This window comes from Amphiura filiformis, chromosome 8 (genome assembly GCF_039555335.1).
Source record: "Amphiura filiformis chromosome 8, Afil_fr2py, whole genome shotgun sequence".
Classification (NCBI taxonomy): Eukaryota; Metazoa; Echinodermata; class Ophiuroidea; order Amphilepidida; family Amphiuridae; genus Amphiura; species Amphiura filiformis.
The window spans coordinates 32,823,560-32,836,690 of record NC_092635.1 but is presented as its reverse complement, the minus strand read 5'-3'; the positions used below and the strand labels follow the sequence as shown (position 1 = coordinate 32,836,690).

Here is a 13,131-nt window from a genome sequence, read left to right as displayed (position 1 = left end):
GTATCAGCTTTATTTGTCTCAATATCTGAGTGCACTAAACACCGCTAGGTCATGCTCCGCTCTGACTGGCCTTAACTCAAAAAGTTTGAAAATGGTATTTATCTGTTTTTACATCGGACCTCTTCATGCAATTTTTAGTTAGCAGATGGAACCAAACATGGGTACTGCAGAAGGAGTGAGTCCCTGTACACCCAGGATGCACATATCCATGGCACAAATGGTATCTCTCTATAACATGGGTCAATCACAAAGTACCATCAGTCAATAAAATTCATCTTCTATACTAATTTCCCATTCCATAACCCAAATGGTAATAACACTGTCAACCACACCCACTATCTTCACACCCAAATTTCATATCTTGAAAATGCCAAACTTACAACTATACAGGACCCAAGTACATGTGTCCTTTGCAAAAGTTGACTGTACGATCTAAAATATTTGGGCGATCTGAGTTTTACTCGGCGGAACACAGACTTTTAAGATGCATGGAAAAGAGAAATATAACAATGATTGGATGGTAGAAATTAAACAACATTGAAGTAAGCAAGATATTTTAATATCTTAAAAGATTGAATAAAAGTATACTTCAACTTAAATATCATTAGCACTATAAAGAATCATCACCAAAAATGGAAAGCTCCTGTTTTTGAAAGACTACATGTAAATGATGTGTATCAAGTTTTCCTCTCCTCTCCTTCCCTGACAGTTGACATGCATGCAAGAGGAATCAAGGTGTGCAGAACATTACTGGACTTTTTATTGCTATAATGCTGCAATGTGCTGCATTGATTGTAGTCTCCGTAAGAAACGGAATTTACTTATGTGATTTTCATATATTAAACGAACAATACAAAACAAAGTATGAAAATAACTTAAATTATGAAAATAACGGGTTAAAAAGCTTCAAAGGGCATATAATCTAGGACAGACAAGTAATACACAGAGCAGTCATGTGTTACTGCAACAGCAAGGCGCCTACTATAGTGAGTCCTGAAATAAAAAAGCTAAGTTAGAATAATGAACACTGAGTTTTATACATAAGAGTTACAACATGAATATTGTTGAATTAAAAAAAACTTGAAACAATACATCAGACAAATAACATAAAAACACAACCTATAGTACACTGTAAAAAACAACAGATAACACATAATAAACACTAAAACGCGTTTATATTTATATTCTACACGTAAAAGTATAGGAGGCGTTGCATACGATTAATACTATAACAAGTTTATAGGAGTAGTAACACTCAAAAAAGTTTATATCGGTGATATAACCGTGTTGGGAGTGTTGGACAAAACAATAGTGTGTACAGTCAGATTACCACCATCTCTGAATAAGAATGGTCCTACTGCTGCATCAGATATTTCTCATTCAAGAATGATGTGCTCCTCGTACATTATCCTTATCATCATGTAGACATGTTTATCAACTTGTTAACACAATAAGTACAATGTGTATAAACATTGTCTTTCAGTGCCAAGTCACCATGGATATAATGAAATATAATCATTTACGCATACGGGTATATATACTGCGCCAATAAAGTATCCTTACACTTGGATAAAGAATCACAATTTCAAAACAGAACAATATTTGGGTGAATTTGTTTTTTTAATAGATGCACTATCTAATCTTGCACATTATGACACCACATTGAATCCAATGTGACCTCAAGAAGTAAAGTTACAAGCAATTGAATAGTCGAAGGTCCAGTTTTAAAAGTGACAAACTGGTCTATACAAGGCGCAAAAAGATTCCAACAAGCGCAACAAAGAGACAACACAGTTTCTTCAATGAAGCGTTATTTAAAGCAGTTTTTATTTCAGTTTTTACTTCTCTGTACTTTTCATAACTTTCATTTTATTTGTCAGTTCTTTTGTTTCAGTTTTCTTTTTGTTCCTTTTGTTTTAAATTAAAGCCAAACGCACAAGTTAGCCATTAACCACTCTCAAACCAGATTTGTGGTCTGTGGAATTTTGAATAGGCCAGTTTGTCACTTTTGAAACTGGACCTTCGTCTAATCAAATGCTTGTAACTTTACTTCGTGAAGTCACATTGGGATCAATGTGGTGTCAAAATGTGCCAGATTAGATAGTGCATCTATTACAAAAACAAATTTACTCCAATATTATTCAGTTTGGAAATTGTGATTATTTTTCCAAGTGTAAGGATACTTTATTGGGGCAGTATAGTTCTAATATAATCAAACACTGATGCTCATCTTGTGTTGATAACTTAATTGGATGACGCAAGAAAAATGGTAAAATGTGTTTTGTGCTACATGTAAATATGAAAACCAATGAGAATATCCCATGATAATGAATTTGTCGCACTGAAATGAACCATTTTACCATCCGCAGCAAACCTGTTTAAAAACCACAACGATAAGTACCAATTCTTGTCTATGCTATTTTACTCTTATATACTTGATCATTATTATTATTATTAAGTTAACAATAAAATGAAAAAGACCATCTACTGACTGATCTTGTACCAAAAAATGAAATATTACTAAATTAAAATAATGGACAGATACAAGTTCACATCACCAAATTAAAGTTAAATATATCAAAGAAAGCAAAAATGCAAAATGCAATAAGTTGTAGGCCAACTGCCTTGAGTAATTTTTTTCCATTGTTATTTTATGTAATGAAAGAATATATCGTCAGCATGCTACGCTAATTGCATAAGTCATTTTTACATGTTTCTCATTTGCAATTTTGATTTTCTGAGTAATAAACCCATAATTAATCAAATCTTCAGCCGCATTTTTCATTAACTTGTGGAATACATCAAAAGAGATGTATTCCACAAGTTAATGAAAAATGCGGCTAGAAATTCCATCACCAATGTTACACGTAGACAAAAGAATGATGAAAGTTTACAACACAATACAAAATAACATAGATTTTTAAGCGGCTTTAATCCACCCAATTGGGCAATCACAACACCAATTTGGTGCGCCCGGGACCCAGTAATGGCCGAATGAATCCTGACCATCACTTGGCTCGTTGGATTCGTCTATAAAGATGGAAAATTGACCTTTTGGATGTTCTTACCACCAGCCAGCAAGGCAGGTGGGAAAATTATTCAACTGGCCTGTTTTTCCCCTTGGTCGCGTGGTGAATGCATATGTCAGTGTATATTTTGCTTTGGATGTATCCAAATTTACCAATACTTGATTTCCAAAAGGTAGATAGATACACTCCAGATCAGCTTGCACTAGGATCCACAACATGTTCATCTATCAGGACATAGTTCTTTGACCCCAATACATTTGTACATTCATTGAATGACCTTAGAAATTTGGGTACAAAAACTCATACTCTGCAACTTGAGGTAAAATTTTGCACCATAAGTGTTTTGAGGTTATTGAACTATGCCATTGGGATGAGGTTACTGTGGTCCATAGTGTTGGTATTTTGGACGCTTCACCTGTCTGTCAAAATACCCTCTTGTGAATTGTCTACAGTGATCACTCTATTTGTGAATGTCCACCACAAATGGGCTAATTAAATGTCAGCATTTTCACTTTTTTTGGACAGGCAAATTCTAATCAAAATTTGTTTTACAATGATATATTGGATGTCCACATTGTTAGAAAAGAAATAAAAATTCAATAAATAGGTTGAGAAATCCTTTGTTTTCATTGGAAGGATGAATATCTCGGAACTAGTTCTGCCAACATGTACGGCCCATTTGTGGTGCATTGTTGAGTGATATGACATTTTATGACCTTCCTTCGATTGCTGGAAGCACAGAAGGGTGTACTGCTAAACCACCTTGGTTTACCCTAACACGCCCAGGTACTACAAAATACTACTTGATATATGCGCTGTTCGTGCGTGCATCCCACGTGGTGTGATGACGCAATTGCCGTAAGTGATAAATAGGCACGGTTTCGCTGGCCAGCTAAGCCCAAGACCTGTGGCAAAGTGTCGCCGACCCAGTGCTTGGCTTGCGAGGGGTCTCGGGTTCGAATCCCACCCAGAGCAAACAACTTCTTTCTTTCTTTGCTCTCTTTACTCCTTCCTTCTTTCCCTTCCTGTCACCAAAAAGCCCCTGGGGCGTTAGGGTTAAGCTTAGCAGTAATTTTTTTGTGTTCAAAGCAGCCTGAGCAGTTAGCAGTTTAAGGCGGCAGACAACTTGGATCTTATAATTCTCTCTTTTAAATCTTTGACCATGTTCACATTAGGAAATTGTCTTCTTTCGACGAACCTCGCACGAAGATTAAAAATCGTTTTTTCCTAATGTGTACACACACGAAGATTAAAATTGCTTCGTTCAACGAAGCTAAAAAGGTTGTTTTGATGAAGGAATACTTCATTCGACGAAGCTATTTTTGTAATGTGTACGCTCGTTTCGTTCAACGAAGGAAAGTGATCATGTGACAAGTGACCTTCGACGGCTTCAATAATAGCCGGGTGTTAATAGCTTCATTCGAGCTTCGTTAATTTTCATGAAATGTGTACAGTGCAATGTCTTCGTTCGGTCTTCGTTCAGCGTAATGTGTACGCATGCTTAATTAGTTAATCAAGATTAACTTATCTTCGTCAAAGGAAGAAATTTTCTAATGTGAACAATGTCTTTAACAAAAATAAAGAGTACTATCACCCCTGCTTCTATCAATGTTACTTGAATGACACCTCTTTTAATTAAGCTTGTAACTAAAAACCTGCCAACCCATATGCACAGATATGAAAATCAAAGGAATAAATCACGAATATGAACACCACATCATGACAGAGACAACAGATGATAATAAACATGCAATTCTTACCACTGGAGGTATAGAACCACGCCTCTGCGGCATCATTTGATCAATGTCAACATCAACAAACCTTTGGTTTTTTTTAATCCAATGGTAAGCAATTTAGAAAAGGATCAAATCAGATGAAGCTTATGTTAGTATTCAATGATATTTGTTAACAGTTAGTACCCCATGAAGACTTTTACACTGTTAAAATGTTGTTCAACCTGAAAGTTTAAACTACTCTATTTACTGGGTGAACTTGGCAGCAGTTGTTTAAAAATAATTTTAAAAAAAAGTTGCATAAATTCTTAAAACAACCTGTTTAAATATTTTGAGCATTTTTTGTTTAGTTCACCCATTAAACAAGGTTGTTTAAACTTTTAAACAGCATTTTAACAGTTCACTATAACTAGGTCTACCTGTAGATATGAAATGCAATGTTTAATTGATTCAAATTAAGAAGGTGCAGTTCTTCAAAGGAGAAGAATATGTTGTACAGAGCATTTTTAGTGCTAACATATTATCCAACTGGTTTTTTTTGGTGTGTTTTCTGTTCCAACAATTGCTACGTTTTTTTCTCTATCCACTGGATTTTGTTATTCCGCTGTACTGGGCTATTCCAGTTGAAATCCATACACCTCCTATGAAAGACATGAACTTAATCTTCCACACAGGGAGTGTGAATTTCAAATGGAGTTACCTAAATGGGTGACTCCATTCAAAATGGTGTATGGATTTAATTTTCCGTTTTAATGATTAGTGTTATTGTATCGTAGGATAATAACTCAGATTGGGCTACTAAATGACAAGTTTGGCAACCCTGCTAACATTATATTCCTTTGGATTAAAAATAGGCAGCCCCCCCTCCCCCACTTGACTCTACAGAATAGTTTGTAACATTAGGCAGACAACTTATTTGTTACAGAACAGATACTAATAGTACGTTTTACATTGCGTGATAATGTGTTGCATATAATGTGCCATATACACCAATAATTACATGGGCATATGGGGAGCTGATACAATGATGTAACATGATCATATGACAAATTGCTAATATGGTGGCAAAAGTTACTCAATCTACCTAGACAGTTTACATCAGCTGACGCCTTCAATATCATAATACTATGATCAAGAAAAAATTGTCAGAACTGGTCAGTTTTTAATCAAGCGTGTATCAAGGATGCTTAGTGTGTGTGTGTGATAGGCATTAAAAATTCATAGTCATTAATGTATGCCTAAATTTAGAAAGCCAATTTTTGGCTAATTAAAAAAAAGGCAAATTAGACACAATGTGAGTTACTCCCCCCTAACACACATACGTACACACACACCCACGCAAAGTTAGGCAGGTATCCGGTTTCCCATACCATCCCTAACTTCCTGTAATCTTTGCTGGGGTGACTCACTATGTTTTAACTTGCCTTCCTCAAAGTTGCCAAAACTAGTCTTTAATATAATGTGCTCTACTAACAAAAAAACATGTTTTGACCATTGTCCACTGTTGCTGATCACCGTACTCTCTTAAAAGAGTGAACCAAAAGAGTCAGTATCTATGCACTCCAAAAAGAGTGAAAACCACTCCAAAATTTAGAGTCAAAACCACTCCAAAAAGAGTGAAAACCATCCAAAAGAGTAAAATTTCTCTACAAAAGATTGCAATTTCTCTTCAAAAGAGTGAAATGTCCATTCTTCAAGGTATGGTATATGGTACAATTCTTTTGGAGAGGTCCTTTACATGGCTCCTTGAAGAGTGAAAATTTCACTCTTTTTGTGAAAATTTCACTATTTTTGAAGTGATTTTCACTCTTTTTTGTGTGCATAGAAACTCACTCCTTTCGTTAACTCTCTTACATGAAGAGAGTATACAATGATTTGCTTGGCTGACATTTTGTTTATTCCACCCAGTAATTTACTGTTTGGTCACAGTGTAATGTTAAGTTAGCAGATGTGAGATTAATTAAAAAAAATTGAAAATATCATTCTTCCTTGAGTTAGACAAGGTCGGTTATAGCAATTTTCAAATGAGCAAGTAGGTCAAATACGCATGTAGGACAAGGTTACTGTATAGCAATTTTGATACACGAGGTTGTATACGCAAGTATGACAACGTCAGCTTATAGCAATTTTTTATATACCACATTTTACTCATCGTTTTACTATTCAATGATCAAATAATATTAGTTTGTTGGTTTTTGATTAATCAGTTTTGTAACAAAATAACAGCTTTGTGATAAAGACACGCTTTAAACAACTAAAGATTTAAGGGGGTACTACACCCCTGCCTAATTTTGTGCCTATTTTTGCATTTTTCTCAAAAATTATAGGGCATTGGATATGTACATTATAGGGGCAAAGACTACAACTACTGCACTGGAAATTTTATTTCAGTTACAGTCGAAAATGAGGGAAACCCAATATTTGATCAATAAATCAATAACTGCTTGCCTTGAGTTGCTAAATTTTCAGTGCAGTAGTTGTAGTCCTTGCTCCTATAATATGCATATCTTTCTTGTCACCAATGCTCTATAATTTTTGAGAAAAATGAAAAAAATATGCACAAAATTGGCCACAGGGTGTAGTACCCCCTTAATTTCATGCCAATTACTGAGTTATGTTGCATCATGTAAATGCTGCATGACACAGACTACTACAGATGTATTAACAGTCAAAGCCCCCATGCATTATATGCTGTCAATTCTTGCATATTCATGAGGGCCGATCATTCGATTATGCCATGTCTTACAATCACGCCAGCGTTGCGTGCCTTCATGTATACATGATAGACCTTTGTGTGTCTTTGCGTTTACGCGAAATACCACAAAAATATGTGGTACGTGTGTAGCAGTTTCATCTGTTGCATATCATGGAACAATCGCCCCTCATTAACGGGTGATGCTGAGACTTTGACTGCTAGGACACAGCCTATTGTCTCTTTCATCCATGGACCCAAATATTTTCTAAAAAAGTTTGTGGAACCTTGTCTATAAAACTTTTGCACTTTTTTTTGCTGTGGAGTCAAAGTTGAAAGTGATTCAAGCTACAATGAATTGAGGGTCAAAAATGAAAACATACATATATCCTTTTCTTTTCAAGAACTGCACCTTCATGTCTACACTAGTATGTAAAAATTCTATCTGCACAAGGGGTGAATTTTACCAGGGATAGTCGTCTGGTGGTCTTAACACGAGGCCGTGTCTTAATACTCGTAACCTCATTTTCACTGAATTGATCCGACTCAATATCATCATCATCACTGGACTCATTCTTTGTCGTTACCATGGTGACCTGGGTACTGGGATGAAATACGGGTACCAATGGAATTAGTCCAGTTTACTCTCTGGTAAGTTGATGGTATTTACAGGTCATGTGACATCCATGTGATCATCATGTTATAATTATTGGGCAATCATGTGCGATATAAACTTACCTTTGTATGCAAGTGCTTTATATATTAGTAATGGATATTATAGATACCATTAACTTAACCCCATGAGAACTACCTGCCGATTGGCCAAAAAGAAGTTTTCATTATCAATTGGGCCAATCAGCAACATTGTTAGAATAATTTCACCACATAAAAAAAATGGGGTGAATTATTTGCAAAGCTCCATTCTGATTGGTGATTAAAGTATAGATATCATGTAATTGACCAATCAGAGGTAATGTTATATCGGCAGGTAGTGCTCAGGGGGTTAAAACAAAATAATTTTAAAACAGATCTAAAAACATACAAATGCTTATCTTCATCCCAGTATAAATGAATTTAAAAAAAATTTAACATGAAAAAAATATTAATAATATAATGTTAAAATATTTTTTTCAAATTCCAAGGTTAAAAATGAATTAAGTACCAAAAATGAATTGAACTTCCACCATAGGATTATGTCTGGTTGTTAACCCGATCTATATTTATCATAAAACCGGGTGTTGTGGTTTTTGTAATTAAAGCATGTCTTATCCAAATGACCAGGGCACAGATTTTTCAGGAGCTGTTGCATTTGAAAAAGCCATTAAATCACCAGGATCAGTTGGATATTATCTAGAAAGTCTACTCTTCTGTAGGCATGTAAATCCAGAGCGGATATCTTACACTTCCCATAATGCATTTCTTCCATTTCAACTTTCTGTACTGATTTGCTATGAAGTGCAATATGGGTCAATAGTGACGAAATGTACCTCAATGAACAGAGCACTCCAAATCTTGCAAAATGTGTTTATTTCTTGATTATCGTCCCATGTTTTAGCCAGTCTATTCTCAAAATGAAAACGAAGGAAACCTGTACAATGTAATGGGATCGTCATTTATGAATTAAGGGGATGCATCATGTTGCAAAGGATTCTGGGAAGGGTAATATATCTGCTCTGATGTACTAATTAGAAGCTCCTCCACCTAGTACCACCCGACTTCAACATTATCATGTTTCTGATTCATAAGCCAGTTACTAAGATAATGTTCATCCTAGGGTTCACAGTGATAGAAACATGAGACACTTGATCTTGTACATATAATCACCAGGCTTAAAATTTGTGATCTTTGTTCAGAGTATGTAAGATGTCTGATTATATGTAACAAGAACCTAAACCATAGTATCAAGATCAAAATTCTTCAGTACATGTTGATGCAATTGAATTAAAGAGCTGAACTCTGTACTTTATGTTAATCAAATATCACCTAATACAAAGATGATCCATGATTCAATCTCTTTTTCTAATGCCCCAAGTTTGCACTGAAAATCTTTGAATCTACAGAATCCATAGAAATAGATGGGGAGAAAGCATACTTTACATACCACTATTGGAAATCTGCCATATTGGAATATCATGTATGGAGATGTAAATTATTGTAGGCCTGTCAGATGCATGATGAAACAGTCTGATGCTTTTTCTCTCCATAAGCCACATTCAAAAATGACAGAGTTCCAATATTATAATTAGCTATAGTTTGATCAGCTCGCAATCGGTGGGCCTTATAACCCCGGAGGGGGGGTACTCAGTACAAATGACCATACGGGGACGTGCCGCAAACATGGGTAGCATTTTCAGCCTTCTGGTATATCAATGACCCCCTTTTCAAAGCCTATTTTGGTATATGAATGGGGCCTTTTTTCAAAATTTTCTCAATTTTTTCGGAAAACAGCCCAATTTTTCCTTAATCTAGCCAAAATTTTCCCAAAATTTTGGAAAAATTTGTAAAAACTAAGACAATTTTGGGTAAATTTGGCCGAAAATTTTGACTTTTGGTATATCAATGGGTCCAAATTTCTTGAAAAATTGGTATATTTATGGGTCTACTTCCAAAATCTCAGCGGCACTTCCCTACCTAAACCAAACTTGAGTACCCCCCGGGCTTATAACATCGCAGATTAACATCAATTTATTTTATTTCGAGAATTGTATTGCCAAAAGCATCACAAATCATTTATTCAAGTCCCATACTTGGTCTACTTTCTTAACCACACACAATAACATGGTTCTATATTTCGGTGTAGTGGTAAAAGCCGAACAATTTCCGCCGATTACGAGCTGATTAAACTATAGTGAGGATTTCAAATAAATAAGCAGTGTGCCATTTTCGATGTCTGTGTAATTACACTTGTTCGCTGCATCCAGTCATGTTGTGGTCATTCATTTCAAATTCTCACTGTTAGCTTCAAAGATCCCTTAGCTCTGGATCTACTCTTATATTTGTTAAAAGTCTATTTGTGTGAGGTGTAAATTTAATAAAACCACCAATTTCCGCAAGATAAAATGTTAGTACGCTGCAATAAAACGCTGAATCACCAGAAGCTAGGTATTAAAATAATAGAATTCCCTGTGTTTTATTCCATTGAAAGCCTAAATCAATATAGAGAAAAAAGGGAGAGTCATAAAAATATTTGTAAAATGGGTTACCTGTCACAATAATGAACCTGAGGCTGCAGATGGTATTCATGTAACTTCTTGCCAAATCAATTAAAAAAAGGTTATCAATGTATTGTCTAAAAAGCAATGGGAAAATATGGCAATAAGATCATTCAAATTTGATGGCACTATATTTGCCATATTTATGCCTTTGAGTCTGGCATTACTATAGTGTTGCAGACTTGAATTGAGTTTTACTGTACATGAATTACAGCACTAAAGATTCTTAATCTCACTGGAGAGCAGTGTGACCAAATGGTTAAGGTCTGTGATCTTCATGAAAGAGGTTCCTGGTGGAGGCAAATATCAAAAATTTACTATCTGCTTCCTGATTGTTGGGCAGATGAAATGAATGACAAAGACCTCACCACCAATTCTGATCCGGTAATGCCTGGTTGTCTGTACATCCTGGGCATTATGGGAGAACAGTGTCTAACATTGAATGATTCACCCAGGATAAATAAGGGGGGGAAAACAAAAAAACCTGGAAACAGCACTTAATTCCCTGCACTATTGCACTTCTAATTTGCAACTGATAGAGATCATCCACCGAGTCATCTAATATCATGTTGTGTAGCCCATGACCTACAGGTCTAATTAATACACCTTATGTCACAAGAGAACATATGAGTAAATATGGTCAAGTTGTGCAATAGTTGGATGAAATTTAGGTTAAATGTTGCAAAAAAAACAGGAAAAAATCTGAAGTTTTAAACAGTTAAACCAAGTTGAAAAAAATTCCATAATTGTTCAAAATTGGGTATATAGGTGCATCAAATTTTACAAAGCATGTCGAATTTTGGACGCTTCAGCTAAACTGAAGCGTATTCATGTACCACATTTTCTCTTGTAACAATGGATAATACTTAGAACAGTTCTAAAACAGGAATAAATTATCAGGCCCTTTTTACTTTGTAAAGGCTCACGCTTATGGGAACTTATGTGAGTGCAAGTTGGAACTTTGTTGATGCACGCAGTAACAAAAACCAAACTATCAGCAATTTTAAGCTGATTGTGGGATAGGCTTTAACAATGGGGAGCTCATAACAATTAGTAGTTTAGTTTTTAGTGGGTTCACCATCAGACAAGGTTGGAACTGATCGTTCCAAACTTGTCCAATGGCGAACTCGCTAAAAAACTTACAAATTCTAAGCTGAATAAACTGTACTTGTGATATCTCCCAATTCATAACCACTCACTGGTATCAACAAGAATGTTACATGACCTGTTATTTTAGAACTGATCATAATATTGCTCCAATAGTAATTTCCATACAATACATTCGTATTTAAAAACCTCAAATTAGCCCATCAAATAATCTTATCAACCACTACCCCATATATTGTATTATATCTATGATACTAGCATCTGCTATACTAATTTAACATATACATATGAGTAAAATAATAGTATGACTGGATATTATTTCACTGCAAGACTCGGATCTCATGTCCAAACCCAAGACAGAATAACATCCAGTCATGCTGCTCATATTCTACATTGTATTACCAGGTATTATACTAATTACCAACCCTTGCAAATTTTTATGACAGTGACTTTTGAAATATCCTAATAGCACACCCTGAAACCAGGCATCCCCATTTATACATTTTTATAGAAATAAATATTCAATTTCAATCAACAAAATTGGTAAAGAGTCGCCTATTTCTGTCATATATAGATGTGTGTCCTTGTTAATAATAAAAAGCAAGATACATAAAAGTGAACAAATTTCAAAGTTATTCTTAGTAAAATTCCAATAAAAAACTCACATTTTCCAGACAGTTTCGGCAATCCAGTCTGTTGCCTTTATCAATGGTGTATGCCAATCGATCCTTTGATGGATGGTATAAAATCATCGGAAGATGATGACACTCTCTGAATCAATTGGTCATAAACGTGACTCAGTTTGTAGGCCCCCAAGTCGCCGTTCATTAGGTTCTCTTTCATACTTGTCTGTGATTTTCTCCGAATCCAGATTGACTCCCTTATCCATCTGGTGTTTCTGGTGTCATCCATAGCAAGGATTTTTTGTCCCAGTTTATGATATGATTTTCTTTACTGGCATGTTCGGCAATTGATGATTTCATTTCAATTGACTGAGAGTCCTTACGTGTTACTCTGGTGAAGTTTTGAGCCATCATTTTTTCGGATTCAACTCTGTGCTCTTTTTTTCGAGTACCGAACCGGCGGCCCGTTTCACCTACATAAGTTTTTTGGCAATTGTGGCAAGGAATTTCTTAAATGACGCCAGTTTTGTCGTCCGTAGCTACCTTGCCCTTAGGATAAACTAAAAGCCGTCTTAAACTAGTGTGAGGTTTAACTGATGACACGATGTTGTGGGTGCATAAGATTTGTTGAACACGCTCCGTAATCCCCTTAATATAGGGGAGCGTAACATTGGCCCTAGTTTTGTTCTCAGATGTCTTATTGGTGGTCTTTTTCTTGGGTTGCTGTTTTTTAAC

The 13,131-nt window shown here is 35.5% G+C and overlaps 1 protein-coding gene across 1 annotated transcript in view; it reads right to left on the bottom strand.

The window, feature by feature from the left end:
• LOC140158964 (protein unc-13 homolog A-like) overlaps positions 1 to 13,131 on the bottom strand; it is a 70,300-nt gene that overhangs the window by 41,971 nt on the left and 15,198 nt on the right. The window contains 1 exon segment of the mRNA XM_072182263.1: positions 4,790 to 4,850. Coding sequence (XP_072038364.1) covers positions 4,790 to 4,850 — 61 coding nt within the window.